Genomic DNA, 26,419 nt, shown 5'->3' on the forward strand with positions numbered 1-26,419 from the left:
ATATAAATAACGTCTACGAAAATTAAACAAATTTGAGAAATTCGACGTTAACAAAAAAAAAAAAAAAAAAAAAAAAAAAAAACGATCTCACTAAAACCTAAGTAAACTAGAGATCTGGAACCATCTTTATTCAATTTCTTAGAGGAAGAACCATAAGGAAGCTCCAAATTTGCCCTAGATTTGAGAATTTCTCCTAAGAATTTTAGTACGAATTAGTTTCACAGAGGGAGCATAAAGCAGGACTAAAAAGTTTCGCGAGCCGAAACACGCTAACGAACTGTTTTCTGACCTATTAATTTTTATGAACTTTTTCCTTATTTTTTGACTATAGAATCGTCTTCCGAGAGATTGCCGAGCAATTTGGAATCACTCATTATTTAAGTACAAAGTTCTATTATCGGTTTAAGCTTGGTCAATCTCATCCTTATTAAAGTATTCTCCGCGTATTATATTTAATATTTTAAAAGTCAAGTTTACATGATAATATTATAATTTAAATTTTATAGCAAAAGTTTTTATTTACATAAAAATAAAGAAATATAGTAAATAAAAATCTACTGTTTAAAATGATGTGAAATTATATTCAAATAAGTTTCAAGGTAAATGAAATTAATGATACTGAAACCGCAATATTAAAATTAAGGAGATGCAATTCGTTGTACAGACTTAAAGAGTGAAAACTATGATCAAGAAATAACACTTTCTCTTCAAAATTTACTACTACTTTACTACTTTGAAGAGAAACTTAATGACTAATATTTATTTATTATAAATTTAATATAATGTTAAACAACTGCAATATAAAAAAAAATATTTTTTTAAAAAGTATTTTAAGATATGATTGAAATGTAAATATGAATCAAGACATTATAATCATAAACAAAACTATAACATTTTGACGTTACAGGATAATTTAAAAATGAATAAAATTTTTCTGAAGAGATGAAAATGTTTGTTGCAAACGTTTAACTACTCATAAAAATAAATGGTAAAATATAAGCCTACAATAAAATAAATAGTTAATTTACTTTATTAAATAGCTTACTTCATTTCATTATAAGTCAGCAATGTTCACCTTTCAACCAAAGTTTCATGTGTCAACCAGTTTCTTAATAATCAAGGTTAATATCAGTTTCATATATATATATATATATATATATATATATATATAAATCTACAGATGTAAAATAGTATTTCTTTCGTAAGATGCTTAATTATGAATGTAGATTCAAGTAAGAAAAAATCAACGAGTTCATAAAAAAGTCTTTATTTTGACAAAAAAAAATTGATGAAGATAAATTATAAAAATTATTTATTTTTTTGTTTTAGGTATCATTTTTCTATTATCTAAATGTATAAGAAAATACATTCTTTCAAATATTATGTAACTGCATAAAAAAATTAAATGTAAAATAATTTATGACGTAAGCTAAAAAATTGTCCGTAGAAAATTTGATATGGTTTGTATTAGCAAGCGTTAATGATTTGATTGGAGTCTGATATCTTCCAGATTAAAAATGAAATTAATACAATAATTATTACAAAGATTCTTTTCTTATTTTCCAATTACAATAAAGAGAAATTAATAAATTACCCAGTTTGAATTACAATTCGTCACCAGGTAACTGGAGCTAAAGGAAAAAGATAATGAAGGATTCCATACTTTTCCGGCTGCCCCTATGTAGTATCACATTCAAATAGAAACATTTAAGATGTTTTTTTCAAAAAAAATGTTTAATGGAACTAATACAATAAAACTAAGGTATTATAAGTAAAATTTATTTAATTTAAATTAAAAATTGTATTACCCTGTTTTTACGAATGAAAAAGAAAAAATAGAAAAACAAACCAACATGCTTGGCACTTATAGACCTAGAAAAGGCAACGTATACTGGAACGTATCGATAACGTATACTGGAATAAAATGGTCAGCATTTAAAAAAAAATTAGGGTTCAAGTACAGAGAAAGAAAAACAAGTGCTACGATTTACAGGAACCAAACTGCAACAGTAATAATTGAAGAACATAAGAAACAAGCCGAAATAAAAAAGGGAGTCCGACAAAGATGTTTACCCCGTCACTTTTTAATCTTTATATAGAACTGGCAGTTAATGATGTTAAAGAACAACTAAGACCCGGAGGAACACAACAAAAGATAACAGGTGAAACGATAAAAATTCTACGATTTGCTGATGATGTAGTAATTCTAGCTGAGTAAAAAGGATTTAGAAGGAACCATGAACGGCATGGATGAAGTCCTACGCAAGAACTACCGCAAGAAAATAAACAAGAACAAAACGAAAGTAATGAAATGTAGTAGAAATAACATAGATGGACCACTGAATGTGAAAGTAGGAGGAGAAAAGATTATGGAGGTAGAAGAATTTTGTTATTTGGGAAGTAGAATCACTAAAGATGGACGAAGCAGGAGCGACATAAAACGCCGAATAGAACAAGCGAAACGAGCCTTCAGTAAGAAATATAATTTGTTTACATCAAAAATTAATTTAAACGTCAGGAAAAGATTTTTGAAAGTATATGTTTGGAACGTAGCTTTATATGGAAGTAAAACTTGGACGATCGGAGTACCTGAGAAGAAAAGATTAAAAGCTTTTGAAATGTGGTGCTATAGGAGAATCTTACTAAATCAGGTGGGTGGATAAAGTGGCAAATCGATGAAGAAAAAAACATTTGGAAGAATATAGTTAACAGAAGAGACAGACATATAGGCCACATATTAAGGCATCCAGGAATACTCGCTTTAATATTAGAGGGAAAGGTACAAGGAAAAAATTGTCCAGGCAGGCAACGTTTGGAATATACAAAACAAATTGTTAGGGATGTAGGATGTACGGGGTACACCGAAACGAAACGACTAGCAGTAGATAGGGAATCTTGGGAAGCTGCATCAAACCAGTCAAATTACTGAAAACAAAAAACAAAACGAATGAAAAAATCATATTATTTTAGTTCCCTAAAGTTTGTAATTCTATTTAATAAAATAATGATAATAAATTTACGAATATTACATAGTATTTAACATAAGTTATTAATGATTATTATTATTATTATTATTATTATTATTATTATTATTATTATTAAAAATTAGTAAAATAGTTATTTTATTGGTTTAGCTACCCAGGTTCAGAAAACAAATTTTACCCACAATTACAAAATAATGTTAAGTAAAAAAAAATTGGAACCGATTTGAGGTTCTTCATCAAATGACGTTTTTACCTCAAAAATCATTGCTTTTTAAATTACATTAATAATGAAAAATCTTAAATAAAAGATTTCGGACTACGATAACCCATCTAAATTGGGCCATTATTTGTTTTTCCTAGGTAGTTTCGAAGGTTCTTACAGTATCTCTTAAATATATTCTCAATAGTGAAAAAAAGTTACCGACTGCTCCTACATCAAAATGTAATTTTCGTGATTTATTTTTACTTCCTTGTACGAAGTAAAGGAAGTATTGTAATCACGAAAAATTTAGGTTATCAGATTTCAACAGAAATATCCATTTTGACCATCCCTGAATCCATTCTGACTAGTTACGGCGTGACTTCTGTACGTACGTGTGTATCTTGCCTAACTCATAAATGATTAGCCGTAGGATGTTGAAATTAAGGATTTAGGACTGCTGTAACATTTAGTTGCGCACCTCCCCTTTTGATTATAATCGACTGAACCAAACGTGTCCAAAAAAAGCCCAAAATCCAAAAATATATTTGGAATTTGGACTTTTTCTTAAATGCAGTAATCGGCCCTCATTGAGATCTTTTCAACAATATATCATAAGTGGTACTTATTTCCAACTGTTCCAGAGTTATAGCCAGATGAAATTTTAATTAATGAAATATTTGGATCCTACAAAGGGAAGGCACATCGGTTCGAATCAGACTTGGTCTCATGCCGTATTAAACGAACCACCGTGAAGAGGCTGTACGAGAGTCAAAAAATGACAAACCAGGCTTAGGAGCCTCTTTATCGCGTAACCTATAAATGGAAACCGCGCGAAAATTCCGGCCGCGAAAGTGACCGTTTTCGCAATTAAATTTTGTTAAAACTATAAAAAACTAGACAACACCCCACACCGTCCCACGAAGAGACCACAGTTTCATTTAGTCAGCATATGCGGTTCCCTCCGGAGAACGGGGCGCATTTCTCCCTCCAAATAACTAGGACTCCGGTAGGCTTACTCCTGCTAGCCCATATGTGCTGGTACCGAAAGGACTTAGCGGATGGACTGAAGGGGAATCACGCCGGGTTTAATAGGCTCAAAAGCTTAGTCTAGTCTCTCACGGTCAGAACCAGTAAATAATTTTCACGATGGTCCATACGAATAGGAACGCAAATTACCAAATCCGTCCGTAAATAAAACTTAAAATTTATACCCGCCACTAAATAACCGATGAAATCCGCTCGATTATAGAAAGATACAGCAACAAGGGACATTGTCCAGGCTCTGCGATCTGTAGGGAGAAATATTGAAACTCCCGCCATTCTTGCGTTTCGTTCCGTTCCAAATCAGACTTCATCTCCTTTTTATTTTTTAACTTTTTTTAAAAAATATATTGATTTATTAATACTTATTAACCTCTGATTGTAAGCAAATCTTTACGATAAATAATAATTTAATAATAACAATAAGAAAAAAACATGAAAAAATATCAGAAGTTATTAATAATATAAAATTTTAGGTACTTTTCATTAAAAAAAAAAAAAAATGTGTAATGTAATTTAATAAGCGTACAAGGAAGTCATTTGGTCTCCACATCAATTTTTTCTTTTAGCTCAGTTGCTGCGGCAATTTTAAAGAATAAATATAGAGATCGGACAACATTTTTGGTATCTGAGTTTTTTCAGATATCGATTAGGAGTTTCAAGCCTCCTTAGCACAAAAAAAAATTATAGAAATTTCCACAAAATTTACCTATATAAGAGCCTACATAACGTACGTGCATGCATGGCTTGAATTTTGGTTGATATTGCCGGACTGGCTCAACAAAAATTCATTGAAAATGGCCCAAAACCTTTACTTATATATATATATTTTTTTTTTTATACATGTACAATGCCATATAAGAAAGACTGCACTTGCTGAGTCACAACATACACAATGGGTTTTTTTTAGAACTTGACGTTTCATGAACCCTCTATAAATCAGAAAAAGAAAAAATTACCATATAAAAATTCTGTTATGATGTTTGTACGTACATACACTTGGATGAACCGATTAGCAAGATTTTTGGAACGATATTTCTATATATAAGGAATTCATGTCATTTAATTTAGTCACAATCGCTCAAGAAGATGGGGATGTACAACCTCATAGGTTCCATATCTCAAAATTTGTACTCAAACAGTAATTTAATGCTCATTTGGTAGCTAAGGTACTTTCTAATTATTTTGGTCCTAAACCTACATAAAGAGGTGGTGCCTAAAACCATTTTTTATCATTACTAGATTCAAAGTTACCGATTAGATGATTCCATTACATCAGTTGTCCCTATCAATATGTATCTGGGAAATTACATTTCGAGATTGTAGAAATGTAATTTTTTATTTGTTTGGTACTTTCAATCAATTAACGGTTTGCTTTCAAACGAATCAACGGATTTTTGTGACATTTTCTTCTATGACTTCTGAGTATGAATCACTGCTGCCATTTAATTTTTTTTTTTCAATTGGTCATGTTACTGAGGTAATATGGTCATCTTGGATTCCAAAACGCAAAATTTTACTGAAAAAGAAGATTTTTTAAAAAAGTATTTCTTAGAAAACTTAAATTCCTTTGGGTTGTATTGTCTTTCGGAATCTCAATTAAAAGAGGGAGTTTGATATTTCTTAAAATTGACTTAATGTAATACTAAATGAAACTTTTTTATATTGAGGAATTTATATTGCTCATTTATATTGAGCAAAAAATATTTTTATTTAATTTTTTTGTTGTTTTTGATTTTCTTTTAGTTAAAGATCATTAGCACGTATTACAACAAACTAGAAATATAGGTAGACTAAGCTTCTAAGTAGGTCTGATTATGTTGAATTGCTAATAAAACACCATTAACCAACTTCTAAAATCTTAGGAACATGCTGTTTAATATTAAAAAATACTATCAAACATAAGATATACATTATTGTTTACAAAATACGAAGTGTTCGTAAAAGAAATCCTCGGTTCCAAAAAATCGTAACAAAATAGTGGAATCAATTAATCCGGTTTTCATATTTATGTTCGTTACATTATTAAGTTTTTCATCACAAATATTCGTCGCGATTGGACGACCACTATCACCAAGACGCAGTGAACGCCACTGTGCCACCTTCACTGCGTATACGGTCGGCATTTTCACTCTCAGTCAACCGACTGGGTTGGTCTAGTGGTGAACGCGTCTTCCCAAATCAGCCGATTTAGAAGTCAAGAGTTCCAGCGTTCAAGTCCTAGTAAAGTCAATTATTTTTATACGTATTTTAGTACTAGATCGTGGATACCGGTGTTCTTTGGTGGTTGGGTTTCAATTAACCACACATCTCGGTAATAGTCGACCTGAGACTGTACAAGACTATACTTCATTTACTCATACATATCATCCTCTGAAGTAATACCTGAACGGTAATTCCCGAAGGCTAAACAGGAAAAAGAAAATAAGGAAGGCGACATGTGGAACGAATCCGAGCATCTTCTACGCGTAGCCCGAAAAAGTGAATAGCAAGGCCCAGTTTAGTGTTAGGAATACACAAATGTACAGTCTAAAAAGTGGTGCTTAAGAAGCATAGACTACGTGCGTATAAAATAAAACTTTTACATGAAATCAAACCCGATGGCAAAGTGAGAAGATTGGAGTTTGCAGCCTTAATATTTAACACATTAATGAAAATGAGCACTACCTGAAAAATTTCTTGTTTTCAGATGAGGCGTCATTATTGAGTCAGAAAACCGACACGATTGCAGGATTTGAGATTCAGAGCCACCGCATGAAATTTTCTAACATCAGCGTGATTCTCCATAAGTGAATGTTTGGTGCGGACTGATGAATAACCGTATTGTCAGCCCGTTCATTTTTGTAGTAAGCACAAGAAACGGCGAAATTTTCTATGATATGCTCGAACTTTACATCTTTCCATAGATTGACGATATTGAAGAAAAATCAGCTGGATGATACTCTGCCTCATTACAGCAACCGTGTCCGTGCTGCATTAAACATTGGGTTTCAAAACAGGTGGATTGGAAGAGGAGAGCCGATCGCAGGAGTCCAGACATGACCCCACTAGATTTTTTTTTGTGGGGGCATGTGAAAAACATTGTTTATTCGCAGAAAATACGTGCCATCAACCACCTTCGGGAGAGGATTTTTGCGGCAGTTGCATCTATTACAACCGACATACTGGCGAACATGGATTATCGTCTGGACACGTGCAGGGTAACGAATGGTACACATATCCAAGTGAAAAAAAAAACTTCAGAATTTACCCTTTCAGCATATGTACTCTTGTAAGTAATACATTAAATATAATACTGTTTAAATAATACTTGAAACTGAAGAGTTCTAATAAACAATCCGTACTGTTAATATATACGAAAAATTCGGTAAAACCTGAATGAACTTTAAGTGTGTTATGAATGTATGTTGAGTGTGTTGATTGAATTCCTAAACAGAAGAATAACAACAGTATTGTTTAATTTAGAGACTTATTTTTATTTTGAAAATTACTTCTTGATGAATTATTTACTTATTAATTCTGTTTTAAAAACACTGGTTTTTATGTGCAATGCATTATCCACATAATATTATAGAGTATAACCTTTGTTATTCAGTGACTGATAAAAATAATGAATTTCCTATAAAGTGTATTCCTACTTACACATAATAATTTATACATTCGGTATAAAATAGTTCTAAAATGGTATTAGCAATCGATTTTTATAACCAACACAGTAAAATTATTATGGTTTTATCTTTGCATATATTCTCTGTATTTCTTTAAATTCGTTTTTCAATACAAAAACATTGCAAAATTAGACCTTTGATAAAAGACGAAAAAGGTTTCTATTTAAAAGTAGTTGCAACGCTGCAGGACGGTATCTCCCGTTTAATGTATATAGCAGTATACATTAATGGTGGAGATATATTGCCGTTACTGCTTTTTATTTTATATCTCTACGGCTAGGATTAAAATACTTCAGTCTTTCATATTTTACTCCATTTTTAAGTCAAATTTTTGTCTGTAAGGTCGTTCTCGTAAGTGCATTGTGTCTTTATCAGTACACGATTAAATATTTAATCTTACGACGTTGCAATAAATACAAAAAATCTAAAAAATGTTTTTAAAAATCATGAGAATGTAGTGGATTTAACTTCTCTATACTCTTTAGACAGTGATATCAGTCTCCATGGAAACGGTTCTTAAGAATTTATAATATAGTAAGACTGGTTTTGCCACTGGAAAAATATTTTTTAATTAATTACTATTGACAATTCCGTTTTATACTATTTTATTACTACAATTTCCTGATTATTAAATTTAATATAAAATTAGTATCGTCTACTATTACAGAATTGCTAGAATATTTACCTAACTCTATGGTAAAAATATATTTAAGCTTATAATGATCGTTGTTTGGAGTTAATATGGAAGAATATTAATTACGAGTAGGCTATATGTTATACGGGGCTCGGCTGATAAATTTTGCACATATTTGCGTATCATGGGAATGAAAAGAGATATTGGAATGAAATAAAAAATGTATAAAGGTACAATACCTTAGCTACAAAATGCAGTATTTATTTTTCAATATAATTCCCGTTTGCACGAATACGCTTTTCCCACCGTGTGACAAGTTTTTGCATTCCTTCACTGAAAAATTCTGGCGGTCTTCTCGGATCGAAGTGGCTACATCCCAACCCCGTAGGGGAAGAAACCCATCTTGTGACGCTTCCGGTCGCCACACACGCCCCCCCCCCGTTACTGGTGCTGATGGGCTTCAACGGGAGTCGTTTTTTGCCCTGTAACTTTTTACATCTCATAGTAATAAGCCAGGTCTCGTTGGGATACCACCGATGTAAATGCCTCGGTAGACATTTACATTGGTGATTTTTAAACTCGGCTTTTACTTCGCTGTAGGCCTCGTCCGGACATCTTGAATGTCCTACATCGTTGCCTTCCGAACTAGCTAACCGAGTTCGCGGAAGCACGAACCCCGCGCCTAGTTCAACTTTTACTGAGCCAATTACATCCAAGTGGCCACACCTTCCTTCCCCTCATCGTTGGTGGTGTAATAATTACCTTTGAGACCCCCCTTGAGATGAGGGAAGAAGCGGAAATCGTACGGAGTCAAATCCGGCGATTATAGCGGATGCGGAATAGACTTAAACTTCAGCTTGCAGAAAGCCATCAGAGAGTTTGCGCGGTACCTATCTTGCACAGATTTTACGGTAACCCAATTGCTCGATAATATGGCCTTCTCGTTCTTTAGATGCCTAACTGAATAGCATTGGGTTGCTGGATGATTCACCAGTCACTTTAAAGCAAATCGTCCACCTCCTTTGGATGTTTCTCGTCAGTCACAGAAACTGGTCGTCCGCTGCGAGGTGCGTCCTCAACTGTTGCTTTACCAGCTTCACATTTGCTAAGTATCAACGCCCACCTATTCACAGTACTCCTGTCAACAGCTTCACTACTGTAAACCTCTTTTAAATGATGAAAAATATTCGTAGAATTCACATTTTGTACTGTTAAAAATTCGATCGCTGCTCGCTGTTTTAATCGTGTTGACGTATTGGCCGTACACCAATCCATTTTAAATGCTATTGAAAACCGGTGAACGGATTTCAACCCATTATCAGAGGTTTGTAGAGAGGGATTTTAGTTATCATGTGCTGCCACGTCCAACTCGATAGTACCTTTTGTCTCTGTGTAGCATGCTAGTGTGCAAAATTTAGTATCAAAGTTCAGAGTCTCATATAAAGTTTTACTCAATAAAATTTAAGATTATTAAATCAACGCATCTCACAGAAACAAATTATATATAACAAGCCGATTATAATAATGTTTAATATTTCAGTGACTGCAGAAGTGAAGGAAAAATAATATTTAGCTAAAAAATAATATTGAGGTATTGTATGGTCCCGTAACTGCGATTTGAGCATTTCGGGAGCTGCAACTAGTGCACGCGCCGGTGAAAGTTTTTTCGTGATAATAAGGGATAGTCTGTACTTCCCCATAAAAAGAGAAAGAACTATTTTATATATATAATATAGAATTAGAACTAGTAGGGAAGAAAAAAAGATAAAATAGAGAGAGGTGAAGATATAAGTGAGAGATAAAAGAAACAAAAAAAATTTAACAGAGCATTGCTCTAATCACGAACTGGTATTGTTACGACTGCATCATCACAGATATATGATATTTGTTATGTAATGATATATATATATATATATATATATATATATATATATATTGGTACGTGATTCGATATAGCATTTTATTAAAATACTAATCACATATACGATTTAAGATATTATTTCCCAAAAATTTGACCGTAATTACTGCAATACAATATAGCAGTCGATAAATAATTCCAATTATGTAATTTTTTATTATCACTTCAATCGATATTATAAAATATTTCTTTGTTAAATTAAGTTATGAAATAAAATAATAGTTTATTATGTTTTAATGGTTAATCGATTTACCTTATTTTGAAGTATTTCTGATCTAATTTAAAAGTAATGGAGTTAATATATGTGTTTGATTTATTTATCTCAACAACAAATACTAAACCGGTTGATATATGAGTCTTTCGTTAAGTTGCAAAGTGTAGTTTAAACAAGATAATAAGCGCACGTGCATTTCTTTAATTTCTTTGGTAAAAGAAAGAAAAAATGCTACAAATATGAATTATTACTTACGTTGGCTATTTTTAACGATACAAAAAAAAATCTTTTAAAAAAGAAACAAAAATTTTTAAAAATACAGGTTTTAAATTTACATAGTACAGGTGAAAAACCCCCAATTAGAAAATCAATAATTTCATTTTATTTTTTTATTAAAAAAAAATGGAATATTTTGATTACATTTCCAGCAAAGCCAGTAAACTCTGGCTAGCGACTGCTTCGCTTATGTTGACCAATTGTAATTAAAATTAAATGACATCAGTGACCAATATTCAAAAGTATATATTCAGAAGTTAATGTACAAAATTTCGGAAAAGACTGTTAATCTAGTATGAAGATACTAAGCAAAACCATAATTAACCGGAAGAAATAGACATTATCCTTCATTCCTAAAATAAATCCCCAAAATATGTAACTAAAGTTGCATACTAATCTGGTGGAATCATCTTAGTACAAGAATGTAACTTTTGTCCAAAAACGACAAAAAAAGAAAAACGGTTTTTTGACCATACCCCTTTATGCAAGTTTGAATAAAATCAAATGCAATCATAAAGTATCTTAACTAACTAAGGGGCACAAAATTATGAGAAAAACTTTACCTACCATTTGAGTAAAATTTTAATACAGATAATTTTGGAGCATATAAATTTTTGATATACAGGAAGTATGAGTTCCGACCTCACTGTCCTCTTGACCAAAATTAAACGCCCCGTACACAAAAATCATTGTGGCAAATTTCACCCAAATCGGTCCATCCAGTTTAGAAATATTACCCCTGGACCCCCTAGTTCGGAGGAGAAAGAGATGTACTGGAGGAACAAGGAAGGTGGATGCGAAAGTATCGATTGTCCGCAGCTGCCAGGGTAGATTGAATAATTTGGAAGGTAGATGATGATTCTCATTATCTAGCTTCCGAGAAGGTTGAAAATAGGAATCTTCTTGAGATGTGTAGTTAATTGAAACCCAACCACCAAAGAACACCGGTATCCACGATCTGGTATTCAAGTCCGTATTAAAGTAACTGCCTTTACTAGGATTTGAACCTTATAAATCTCGACTTCCAAATCAGCTGATTTGCGATGACGAGTTCACCACTACACCAACCCGGTGGGTTATGTTATATACCTACGAATCGTCAGTACACGGAATCAACATAATCTAACAAAAACATAACCTATGCTTGCTCGATCGCTAACTTCGACTAATTAATAGTAATGTTTTGATTATTTAAATAATAAATTCAATAATTACTGCTTATAATCGAGCTGATATTTTAATGTAAAATATATTAATATGGAGAATATGTAAAATGACCAGTATATTTATTACGAGTAAATTGCTACATATTTATTAAGTTGTCAAATTGGAGGCGATTATACATATTAACCGGTAATTGTATAAAATCACCGAATTAAAGAAATTAACTGTAACATATATATATATACTAACAAATATATAAATAATACGTTAATTTTAATGCACTAAAAAATGGATCGTTCTTCATATTTTAAAAATGCGTTAGTCCCAGTTATAAAGTAGTTAAATGTGAGATTTCAAACGCTGAATAAATTTTGTACCTTTATGTATCAAAAACGTAATGCACCATATAATAAAAGGCAGTGTTGCTAAGTATAATAAATGCATAAATAAGTCATGAAGAAGTAATTTTAAAATTTAAAGGTAACAATCGTACAAATTAAAACGTACTGCTATTATTTCTGCTTACGAAATCATTCGCAAGAATATTACTACTGCGTTGTAATGAATATTACTACGGCAGCGAAATAAGAATATTAAGTTTACATTATACGGTACTAAATAGGCAGTACATTTAGTTTTTATTGTATTATAGTTGTAAATGCAATAATGGATTAACCTTATTTTATATATTTTTAATACTACACGAAATATAATAAAGATTAAGAGTCCGGAGTGCGGGCGTTCATCTATAAATGCGCATACTCAGACCAATAAATTTAACAATTCATCTGACATATGCGTTTTGTCAGGAGTTAAGCAAAAGTGTTATCAGTTTGCGGCAGCGGTATCTTGGTGACGGAACTACCCTTCCACCTCCACCTGTCTGAGAAAAAGAACTGCCATCTTGAATTTTAAAGCGTTTAATAAAACCATTTTTATAATTAATATGTAATTAAAAGATTTGTTTCAGTGCGTGCGTCATATCAATTGATAGAATAATTAAATATTAAAAATAATTGTGTTTAACCTATCTCATTTATTATTGATATTATCAATTAGTAAATAATCAGATATGTTACAATTTTTTTAACTTTTTTTCTAATTGACGATGACCCACGCAGTAAAAAGAGTTAAATAAAATTAAATTAACAAACAATAAATAATATTCATATGAAAAATTTACGTATACTTACCCTAGATTCTTCCAAATGATTAAGGTTATAAAAATTTTCAATGTGATTTGTAAGACTTAAAATATCATCGTCGCTCGGAAAAAACGGTTCAGCTGGTATTTGTAAAGGTGCTTCGATAGGTTTATACGGCGGAAACCTTAGATAATGTTTAGCTGAAGTCGGTGGTCGAATAATATAAGTAGAATCGATTAAATTACCGAACGGATAATTACCTTCAGGCGGTGCATATCTACCGTCCGGTTTAAGAATCAATTTTATAATAGAACCGTCAATATCTGGATCGGCTCTGTGCGAACTGTGATGACTTTCCCGATGACGAGTAGCTAATAATACACCATCCGGTACCGTAATACCTTCCTTATTTAAACGATTTAGCGCCAGTCTATCGCTTCTGAAAGCGTCTTCTGGTATTTTACCGCCAGTATGCGGTAATACTTGTTCACGAAATATTTGTCTCTTGAACTGAAACAAAAGATAAAAATTGTATTAATTAATTTTTAAAATAAAAACAAAATTACATTGTAACATTAATATAGCATAATTGATTTTATCTTATTTAGTAGTACAGGTTACGTCCGTAACTATTCATAGGTCTACTCTTACTGCGTTATATACCGATTGATAACTAGTTATTTTTCAACATACTGAAGATAGAATAGTATATTAATATACTATTTTTATCCTATTTATTTTGGGATATAATCAAATTTTAAAATAGATGTTTTATTAAATCCAATATATTCTACTCTCTCGTAAATATTCAACCTATATATCTATATAATTGTTAATTACACATAATTCTTAATTAAAATTTAAAAGAAGAGCAGACAATAAAATAAATTCCATTGCAAGTAAAAACATCCTTGGTAACTGGTTTGTTTTATAAACCTTTCACTGTTCTCCAACAATCTCTTCAGAATTAACGTTCAACTAACACAAAGTAATGTATACTCCTTGAACGAATGCTTCCGTGACTGTAAGAGAAGAGAGGCAAGGATACTAATATCATTACATCATTCTCTTTTCTTGTTCCTCATTTTATTACGAATGCTATTGTTTTAATGAACTAGTGAACGTTATTTAAATGAAAAACTCTTCACATAATATTTAATAATAATAATAATAGAAAGGATAAAATTTAGTATAGAAAATTTTTCATTTTTATTTATGAAGGAATTTTGTTATTAAACCGATCTATGGTAATAAAATTAGTCGTTAATATTTCGAATAAGGCGGTGATAAATATTACCATTTTTTTTAAATATCAATATAAACTTCAATCCTCAATTATGGAAAAGTAGCATTGCATAATGCAAGTCTATATATGTATATATATTAAAGAATCTCAGATTTCTTTTAAAGTTAAGATTTTTATAAGCAATATAAAAAAAAGGTTAAAAAATATAATCTCCTTTATTTTATTATAAGATTACACGTTAGTTCTGTTACATGAGTTATGTGATGTAACCGAAAAAAAAGGTGTTTTAAAACGTCTAGTAACCTAACATCTTTATTTATCAAAAAAAACATTGTAAACAATATTTTGGATAAAGATAATTATAAAAATAAACTATTTAGAACAATGCCGATCGCAATAGCGGAGTGGTAGCGTCTCGGAGTTTGTCCAGGGGCTCCCGGGTTCGAATCCCAGTCAGCATGGTATTATTTTTCGTACATTACAAAATTCGATATCACCACGTCTTCTCAAAAACATTGAAGTATGGAAAAAATTAAATAAAGAATTTCAGTAATTTTTTTTGGTTTAAAAAAATAGCTAACGTTTGAGTTTTTGTTGTCTTCGGGGCTCCCTTCTGCTCGGTCGCGGTGTCGGATTTCGTCTACTTCCTCAGGCGTATAACTTTCAGTGGCAGCGCATTCGAGTTCCGCAGTTCTTGATCCAGGTGTCAGCGCCCACTTGCTATTATCATTATTATTGCTATTTAAATGTAATCCGTTTCATCCAAAAACAAGTGATTAAAACTATTCTAAAAGCCTGTAACAATAGATATATTCCAACAAATATCCAATATTTTTTTTACAGATTCAGCAGACTTCTATCACTCAGAGGTCTGCTGTATCAAAATATCATTACGGATAACTTTTTCTCATCAGACTTTTTAAAAATAAAAAATATTAACTGTGAAACTCGTAACACGCATTATTTTAAACACCGGCCTTATAACAAGTACGACTATCTTACGTTGTCATATCTTGTCCCAAAGATTTTCTCAGGTTTGTCACCGAGCACATTAAGTTTCATTTCTGCCAAGAAGTTGATAGAAGACATTCTTAATTTTTGTTTAATTATTTAATTAATTTTAAGTAACATGAAGGAGAGAAGTGGAGAGCAGAATATTAATGTTTATGAGGATATATCTTTTGTTTGTTTTGTCTTTTGTTAATCATAAGTTATGAGTTTTGTTTTCTGTTTTATTTTTTAATGTAATTGTTTCTGTTTTTTGTTTTAACTGTGAATTTATTATTTATATGGAAACTCCCTGCTGTGTCAGTTTTTTTTTCTTTAATCTCCGGCTGTACAGTTAAGTATTACTTCAGAGGATGAGATGAATGATTCATAGCGTGTGTGAAAATGTCATGTCTGACCGGGATTCTTACTCGGGACCTCCGGGTGAAAGGCCGAGACGCTACCACTCGCGCCATGGAGGCCGGCTCCTGTGTCAGTTTAGGGGATCCTATAAAAATATAGAGTGAGTGAAATAAATATTTAAAAAAAAATTATTATTATTTATTATAAAATATTTTAATATTTTTATTAAAGTATTTAAGAAGTGCAAGTAAAGAATTGTAAAAAAATAATTAACCTCTCATTTAGTAAAATATAGAGATACCGAATCATGATAACTGAATCTCCCAATCCTTGACCAATTGTAAACAAAATTAAGTGTTAAGGAAGACACATATTCACAGATCATCGTACAAAATTTCATAAAAATTGGTTAATATAATCATAAAACATAAAAAAATAGAAGTCAATTATCCTGTACAAAGGGTAATTGACGCGAAAAGGAAAAAATAAGCTATTATTACATATTATCCCTCTTACCTGAATGAATTTTCCAAAATACATAACCAAAGTGATATATTAATATTATATAATCATTCACTTAATACAAATATGTGACTTTGAATCTAGGAACAAAAAAAAAGAAATACATGTCTTTTGCCCTCATCCTTTTTGTGTTGATTTGATTAAACCACACACCATCAGAAAATATCCTATCTATTTACGGGGCATTCGATTATTCAAAAAAAAATTTACCTACCCATTTTGAGATAAAGAACGTATAAAGTCCATATCTCCCTACCCTCCTTAACCGATTTTAACCAAATTTAAATGAAATTAATGCCGCTTACACTGAAATCATCGTGTCAAACTTCATCCAAATCGATCAATCTAGTCTGGTGATATGAAATAAAAGTTGGCCAACATACATATATCCTTCCGAAAGTTTCTAATGTTATAATTGTATTTTTTGGTTAGAGGGGGTAAAGAAACGTTAATGTATTCAAAAAAGTACACATGCAACATTTAACATACTTTTTCTTATATATTACACAGTATAACTATTTGCCCGATAAAGTAAGAATGTAAAACCTAGAACGGCCAACGGCAATCAAATCACAAATACTATAATCTTCCGGAGAAAACCAAAACCTCGCTTCCTTATTTCAACGCTACTTAAAACACGATTACGTTTTATTAAACTGTTACTTACTCGTTATTGATTTTTTTTCTTTATGATAGTCAAAATTTATAAACGGTTAAATTATTTAATTATTATAAATTTTTTTCTTATTGTTTGGCGATACTGGAAGCCATCATTTATTTTTTAAAAAGCTTGATGATGGTCGAATGATCATAATGTCATAAATTTTAACAGCGGTAAATAAAATAAAATCCATATTAAGTTTACATGTCTTTATATGTACATACAGCATGTTTCATGAAATTTCAGTTATATTTAAATCGCGGGCCGTGTTGCGGTATTTAAATTTTAATTCTGGTAGCTTACTTCTTAGAAGGATTCTTCGTCAAAGGGAGGATAAAGATATTGTGCTTTATGTAGGAGCTGCCCATTACTTGATGAAATAAGATTGGCTACGTTAAGAGCCAAGAGTCTTAGAGAACTGCAGGTTATTGAATTATTGAATGACAGGAAATGGAAGGGAATGATTGCGTTGTTGGAATGGCGTGGGAATACAGAAGGAATCTAATAACGGAGTGTAATATATAATATAATATATATATATATATATATATATTTGTATTCAATCATATGTATGAGGGTATTATTAGTGTGAATGTGTGCATGCATGTTAATGCGCGGTATGAGTACAAATGGGTGCAGATGTGTGCGATACAGGCACGTTGGTATGTGGTTGCAGTTGTCAGCTGAGGCTCGCTGCTTAGTATGAAGCAAATCTATATTGTTTGATTTGTTTATTAATTAATTCATTTTTAGGGTTATTTAATTTTTTTTGATTTCCTAGATATTAAACCTTGTAGGCACACGAAATATATTACAGTAATTATCAGTATATATGTTGGATTACATATTTGTAATTCTATTTCGGTTAGACAATTCTATATTCATTTCTTATCTGTGATTGTGGGTTTGTGTATATTATGGAATCGCATGCGCATGATAATTTATTTATCCTATTATCGGTTTTTTATTTTGTGGTCAAGAGTTTATTAATTTTTTTGTTTATTATTACTTTTAATCTGAGTACAATTATCGCCGGTATTATTTATTTACTCTCTAATTAGGTGAAATATAGTGAATGTTTGTACAATAATACAGCAATCGATATTAAAAACTATTTTCATTTATATAATATTCAAGCAGGCTTCCTCGTTAGAGATTAAAGAAAACAAACTTTTATTTTTATATCTGATAGACAATCAATTTTTCTGTTAGAAGATACTGCCAACTTAATTTTTTTTCTTTTGTTATTAATAATTTTTTTTTAATATATTTAAAACTTTATTAAAATTTAATATCATATTTTTTGTTACACTAAAAATAGAAACTTTTAATGAAAGCTTTTTGCCTCATGAAAATGAGGCATTTGTATACATACTGAAGATGACAGTCAAGGCATGCTGCCATCTCCCAGGAACACTTGCTACGACGAGATGTAGTGTCCTGCGTAATATTTGCAATTTCCTGACGAATTGCATTTATAAGGCTGTTAATGTTAGGGTGATGTGTAAGTAAAAATTATAACTTTAAATATCCGTAAAACGTTTTGTCGTAGTAAGGTTCGGGGTAAGGAAGGGCTACTGAATGTCACAAAACCGAGAAAGAAGTCATTCGAGAAATGCAGATCGTTAGTTGTTCATTGAGAGTGGTGCCGTATGAACTGTGAATCGACCTGCTGAAACCACGCTGTCGCTGTATTCTAGATGCGACGTTTCAAGGAAAAAGGTTTTCAACAAATGGTTCGGTTAACACAGAGACACCCTCGATAAAGTAGAATCCAGTTGATCCCTGTGTTAAAATGGCACACCATAGAATCACCTTATGATTTTGAAACACTCTCTTATGGAATATCGACAGTTTTTTTTTGTTTATAAAGCCGTTAAGCGAGAATATTGCTTCGTTACCGATAATGAAGTACCTCTTAAGGTCATCCTGCTTTTGATACAGGTGTTCATTTGTTGCTAATAACGGACGTGCAACGCTTTATGCACAGAAAAATTTTCTGAACGATTTTATTTTTATACTGATGAAAATGAGAATCATAGTGTAAAATTCGTAGCACAATTCTTTACGCCGAATTCAATTGTTGAAAATGACGTTGCACTGCTCGATGTGGACTTCTTTTTAAAGCTGTTCTCATGCGCTTGATATTTTCATGCGGTAGAACGGTATTACGAGTACGAGCTTTATTCTGTACGAAACCAGTCTCATACCACTCATTGAACGATTACTTTTCTTGAACGTGGAGCCTCATACTTGCCAATCATCACCAATGTCTTACGAGACTCTCGCTGTGCGGATACGATCGAATTGCTTGCATTTCTGCACGGATAAACGTTCCATTTTCACTGAATTCAGGACGGAATCCACACGGAACCTAACTATTTCTGTCAGTAACCAAACCCACAACTAACATAACCAGTGTTGCCAACTCAAAATGGTAACGTTAAATGTCGCACCCGGAATTTTTATTAGCAAAAGAATCACCAAATTAATTATACCCGAATTAAGACATAGTCCTCCAATCAAAATTAAATTCTTTCTTCAAGATTCTGTTACAAATCGCTCCTTTCTTCATCTCGAATTTTCTCGTTCCCATATAATATTCAATATCCTTTTGTAATATCATATTTCAAAAGCCTATATTCTTTGTCTTTTTGTTTATTCCACTGTCAATATTAAGTAATATTGACTAGTAGCTGCCCAGTATAAAGCACTAACAAATAGTTAGATGAATTTCTTTCAGTTCTTAGATTCATGTTTGATACTGTACATAAAAGTTCTCTTTCCTTTTGCCAGTCTATTTTTTACATCGATCTTACTTTGTTCATACTTTGTAATTTATCACCTAAATAAATGCTCCCGCTTGTGGTATATTATTTTTCCCTAATCCAACATTTAAATTCACATTATTCTCTTTTTTGTAACAAATCATTTCTTTGTTTCTATTTTATTTATTTTACCACTGAACCTTTTCAGTTAACGAATTCTAGCAATTATTATTTTTTTCTCAATTCATTTTTGATATCTGCCAAAAAAAAAGTAAATCTTAACACGGTTAATTTTTACTATATATCTATTTTATATTCTATTTTATATTCTCTGCTCTTATAACTAATATTTGTTTCTTATACACGCTGTAATTAACTCTTTTCTCCCTGTGTTTAAGTTATAACTTTCTTAAAACTTTTAATATTTACTTCGTTCTATTTTATCAAATGCTTTCTCCAGATGTAAAAATGTCAGATGTAGGTGGCTTTATTTGTTTAAGTTTACCTTGCTATAATTTAATTGAAGGCCAGAATGGCTTCTATATAATACTAATGTTCTCACAAAATATAAGAAAATAATATTGTATCGTTAAAACTATAGATTACTATTTCAAATAAAAAATTCATATCTTTTATTATAAATCGTAAAATATATAAGTAAAACAGATTTACTCAGAAATGTTCATAGAAATTAACTATTCTTTTTAGATAAAAATGGCATTTACCTTACACAATCGTATTATTTCGAACGATTTATATATGATTTCTGATGAACGTAACATTGCTATGATTATCAATGCCGTGTAAATTATTGTGTAATAAATGTTTTAATATATACTCAGAACAATTTGTTGATCATAATATCATTACATCAATAAGATTCAGTGAACAGAAACAGAAGATCCTTTTCTTTTTTTTTTTAAGAAAATACGAGTAAAACGTGTCATCAAAATGTCAATGAGATTTTGTTGTCATTCATTTTATCATTTTAAAAGTGAAAGGCTTATCTGTTACAAAATACGAAAACATTATGTATATATAATATATATTATATATAAATTTATGTAATATATATATATATATATATATATATATATATATAGTATTATATATAGTATTGTTTGTGTTCGGCAATTTGATGCACGCAATTGTGTTTGTTTCTTAAAATAGTAACTTATCCATCATAAACCAGTAGCTCTATTTGATTTGTCAAATTATCATAAGATTAAACTTATATAATATAGCATTGTCATCATCACTAAAGAAGGTTATTTAATAATTCAGTTTAAAATATTGTACTTAAATTCTTTGAATTAACACCAAATTACGTTAAAAAATATATTGTTTTAATGAAATTTGGGCAGCCTTCCTAATTTTAAGTTCGTAGATTATACCTTTGAAATATTTTTTCGTTTTTTCATGGAAAATATTAGTTTAATATATTATTATGTAAGCTATTTGTATTATTAAAAATTATTAAGAATGTAAAATACCAATAACTCTTACGGTCCGCTTTTTATGGGTCTATGTTCTGTTTCCCTCCAAAAAATTCATTTTTTCAAAATGGAACCTGTATCATAATGAGGATCACTACGAGACTGATTTTCACTATGATACAGTTGTTCAACTGATCAAAAGCCTATTCTTTCAACTGCTGACAAGTCAGAAGCGGGTGCTATTTAATGTATCAGCTGTTTTTTTTAATTTGATTTTAGCATCCGATTTAGCAGTTAGCAGGTAGCAAGTAGAGGTTAATTTGAAAGTACACCGATAGGTAACTAAGTTTCTACTGTAACTATTTATCCTACTGTTAATTGTGTTGCATCCTCAGGAAGAAATAACTTTAACACCGATCGATATTAAAGAAAAGGCAAAACTTATGACTGCTAACCTATTGCTACAGAAATGTATTGTTTAATGTATTTTTTTTTTAAATTAAAAGAATGTTCCGTAAACAATGTATTCTATCGTTTATTTAAATCAATAATCTCAATATTTTCTCAGCCGTGTGCGAAGGACCGATGGACCTACAGGCTGATACGCGATGTTGAATAAGATTTTAATCTTATTCAGCTGCTGGCGGGCCATGGGGGATTTAGGGCGTATAGAGAGAGATACGCCCTAAATCCCCTAAAATATAATAAATATGGGGCCAATATAGATAGGTTTGGGTTGGACCACTCAGACAGCTGCCCTGCTTGTGAAGTTCAAGAGACGCCTTTTCATATATTTTTTCGTTGTTCTAGATTTGTGGTAGAGCGTGAGAGATCTTGGATGCTATTGGCAGAGAGGAAATATTTGAACCTGAGCACCTCCAGGAAATTATGTTAACCAGTGAGAATCACTAGGCAGCTGTTTCCCGATATGCTAAAGCAGTTATGGAGAAATTACGTTCTGCTGAAGAAAGCCGCAGGTTAAATAGAGGCCCTGGGGTCCCGGTGCGGGAGACTAGGCTGCGGGCGAGTGTCTAGAGGGCGATTTGTTGGGGTTGGCTGGATGCAATGAAGCCGCGGCCACTTCACCGGCTGAGATCCCGGGGGCTTCCCCCACTTCCGAGGTAACACTGATGGCATGTAAGTATGCGTATGGTAAGTATGAGTGTTGTGAGAGTTGGTGTTCGTGTGTCTGTGTGTGTAGGTGGTGTATGTGTCGGTACATTTGGTTCAAATGTGTTTGGTGTAGTTTTGTGCTGGATTTTTAGTTATATGTGGATCTATTTTTGTGTGTGTGCCTTGCTATTTGATTTGTTTCCTGAATGTAGGTTTGGGCGCTTACCACCCCTTCTGAAGTTATGCTTTACCAGCTATTCCGAGGTTGGGCAGGGCGTCAGGATTGGTGAAGGTTTAGTCGGTAGTGCGCAGGAATACATACGCCTTTTTTACTATCTTGCGGAACCTGTTAGCGAGTCCGACACTGCTTCGGCGCTCGTAAATGGGGTTCCTCCACCTCTTAAAGAAAAAAAAAATTTCTCAGCCGTAGAAAAGATACAGTATGCAACTCGCTATAATAGCCATTAATACACTCGTGCGAAGTTTATGACACTCGTCAAGGCTTGTGTCCTAACTTACTTCGCATTTCAATGACTATCATTATAGGCTCATTGCGTAATTAACTACTATTAATACTTATTATATTAAATTAAGTTATTAATGATACAATTATATTTTGATTTGATATAAAATTTTAATTAAATATAAAAATATCTTTTACATAAATAAAAATTATTTCAAAACGCCTTTTTAAACATTTAAAACAAAAATAATAATTTTTGTCAAAAGATTTTCAGTACTTAAAAAAAAAACCTTGATATAGAATTATAAACGAGACAAAAACAATATTTTTTTAAGTTTAGAAATTTTGTGAATAACTTCTTTAAATCTTTTGAATGATATTTGTTAAGTTTGGATTTGAAGACAAATTAGAAGAACTTGTTGAAGATATATTTTTTATTATAAATGATAATTTAGTATCCAATATTTGTTTAAAGAATCAATCATACTATTATATTTATATGGGTGATTCAAAAACGACTTCAAATCTTTAAAAGCGTATAAAATTTTTTGAGATAACATTGTTCAGTTGAAGTCTCATTTCATAGATAAACACATCAGGTTTGTAACCCAAGATTCACTCTGATTCGATATGGCTTCCATTTGAAATGAGACATGCATCCCTCCTGAAGTCGATTTCATTCCAGACTGGAGCCAGAAAGTCAGGCGTTGCCTCTACAGCTGCGGCGTTAATTCAAAGTTTTAGCTTAACAAGATGAGCAGGACATGGTGATATATAAATCCAATTTTAATGAAATCCACAAGAAAAAATCTAGCGGGGTCAAATCTGGCCATGCAGTCGGATTTTCACGACCAATCCACCGACCTGGGAATCGAGTATCAAAAAATGTCGGACTTCTAGGCGGTAGTGAATTGGTGCCGCGTCTTGATGATATTAATGGCATTCATCTTGGTCATCATCGTCTAACTGAGGAATTAGAAAATTTTGAATCATGCTCAGACATCATTTACGGTTGCCTCCTGGAAGAAGAATACAGTCTTTGTTTGCTTAGGGCACAAAAACTTGGTTAGGATTATCACGAATGTGCTGCAAAGTTTCATTAGGGGTTTTCCTGCCCCATATTCAGCAGTTATGGGTGTTCACCTTGCCGTTGATATAAAACATTGATTTTTCACTAAAAATTACATTTATTGGATCGTTGTCTGCAATTCTATCCATCATTTCTACACAAAACTGCTTCCTAGCAACTTTTTCGACATCTGTAATGTGTTGAACCACGTTTGTATGGCTTCAAGCGCAATAGTTTACCCTAAAACAAGCCAAACAGTCGTTTGTGAAGCCAGTTTCACGTGATGCAAGTCAAGTTGATTTCTTCTGACTACGGGAAAAGCTTTCTTTGAGTTGTTCCATAGCAACTTCAGGGACACGTGGGCTTCCTGGTGATTTTTTTTATGTTTAACAGAACAAACTGTCTCAACGAAGGTTTGGTGCCAAGAGTAAATTGTACACCTACTAGCAGGCTCCCTACCGTACTCTCTACGAAAATTACGTTGAACTGTAGTTACTGACTGCAACTCGTGAAACAAAACGCACAACCAGTATGTTCCGTACCCGTAAATGTATCCATTTTTAACAACACTACTGAGAGCGCTTGATGTATTTTGCTGTGAAATGAGACTTCAACCGAATCTGTAAGTTATCTCAGTAAATCTCTACACGCTTTTAAAATTGCGAACTCGTTTTTGAATCGCCCGGTATTATAACTATTTAGTTAGCTGTGTTCCAGTTTTATTAATTCATAGCAATATTTACTCGTGTCATCCTTTACCTTAACCCCAAATATTGCTGTGGACTCATTAGGTGATGCCTGTCATAATAACATCGCTTAGGATAATAAGTAAAATATTATATTTGGATGTATTTTATGCCTGATAACTGAAACAATGGGTTTAGTACGAGTATTTATTAAATTTTGTATTACCCCCTCCCAAATTTTATGGCATAGAGAATTTGCTGGGTTTGAAGTGTAGAAATAAGTAATATTAATCTTAATTAACACTTATACTAAAAATAACATCATTGCTCCAGTATTTTTCGAATTTTGGATTTCCTTCGGGGCCCTTGGGCGCATTTTTGAAGTATTTAACGATCTAAAACTCAACCGGAGTCAAGGTAGAACTATCTTTTGATAGTCCTACCTTGAGTTTTAATGCTCTGAAGACAGACAAACTGTTTGTTCCTTGCTAATAAAATTTAAGGATTGTATTTAGTGCGAAATAGGAAAAATGATTTTTTCCCCTTTTTAGTCCATTTTTTAGTTTTTTTTATCTTAAAATAAGAAAATTTGATTATTTACATGTAGTTATAATTATTTTGTTTATTACTTCAAAGGATATGTTGAGGCAATTATGATTACAACTGACAACGAATGTGTACCATTTACTGAAAATAGGATCTTATAATTAGAAGAAATGTCAAAGTATTGAATAATATTTTAAGAAAAAACTTTTTAAAAAATAGAACTGAGCCCCAAATAAATAAAAAAAATTAATTAAAAAAAATTACTGCCCTGAATACAATCTTTGAAGTCGACGCCAAATTAAAACAAATTTGTAATCCGTACTTCTTGTAATCCGTAATTTCATAATCCATATCTCGTGTACTCTTAATTCATTTAAAATTTACCCGTAACTTAGAAAAAATAAAACTGAAAGATTGTACTGAGGGTAAAGAAGGGAAAATGATGCTTTTCCTTTTCAGTGCAATTTTGTTTTTTAACTTTTCTGTCGATTAAATTTTTAAAAAAATTCTCTTTTTAGTTTTGTAATTTCATCGTAGCTGAAATATGGGCAAATGTACAAAACATAATCATTTATCGATTTTCCCATCGCTTTTTCTCACTGGTGTAATACAATTAAGCAATGAAACGGTCAACAATTAACAGTTAAGCAATGAAACACAGTTAGAAACTCACCGTTGTTTAAAAAAAAAAATTCTCAAAATTGGAGCTTCTGATCAAGAGTTATGCCCGGGCAAATATATATATATATAATATATATATATATTATATATATATATAAAAAAAAAATAACTGTTGAAATATGGTTAACCGTTACAAAATTATTCGCGAGTATTCCAAAAAAATATAAACATAAACATAATTGACAATCTCTTCCTTTTTTGAAGTCGATTAAAAATTTTACAATTTTTTTTCAAATTAGAAATGATAAGAAATTATTTCTGATCTTGCGGAACACGGACGGCATCATTCGCATAGTTTAGAAACAGCCAAGTTTTAAGTAGAAAGTGGATCAAATTAGAAGTATTGTCTTCAAATACTTATACTACTCTATGCAGGCTTATTTTTAAAATTTTTGGTACTTAAAAAAATATTAAATATTTACTCATATATAAGAAACTTATAACAATTTAATAGAGAGAGGGTATATTGAATAAAAACCGCATAAACTATCGGGTAAATAACTTTTAAAAAAAAAAATCAATAATTTTTTTCGTTAAATTTGTTTAATACAAGTTTGCGCATATGCCTCTGAGCTAAAAAACTGAGTCCCGGTGAGGGTGTCCCCATTAGAGGCAAAGCACAAAGGACCGAG

The 26,419-nt window shown here is 31.6% G+C and overlaps 1 protein-coding gene across 1 annotated transcript in view; it reads right to left on the bottom strand.

The window, feature by feature from the left end:
• The window catches only part of LOC142327612 (uncharacterized), a 167,785-nt gene that overhangs the window by 73,898 nt on the left and 67,468 nt on the right, over positions 1-26,419 (bottom strand). Inside the window, exon 2 of the mRNA XM_075370813.1 lies at positions 13,295-13,756. Coding sequence (XP_075226928.1) covers positions 13,295-13,756 — 462 coding nt within the window. The remainder of the gene's footprint in view (positions 1-13,294; positions 13,757-26,419) is intronic.

The sequence above is a fragment of the Lycorma delicatula genome, chromosome 7, assembly GCF_047948215.1.
Source record: "Lycorma delicatula isolate Av1 chromosome 7, ASM4794821v1, whole genome shotgun sequence".
Taxonomy (NCBI): Eukaryota; Metazoa; Arthropoda; class Insecta; order Hemiptera; family Fulgoridae; genus Lycorma; species Lycorma delicatula.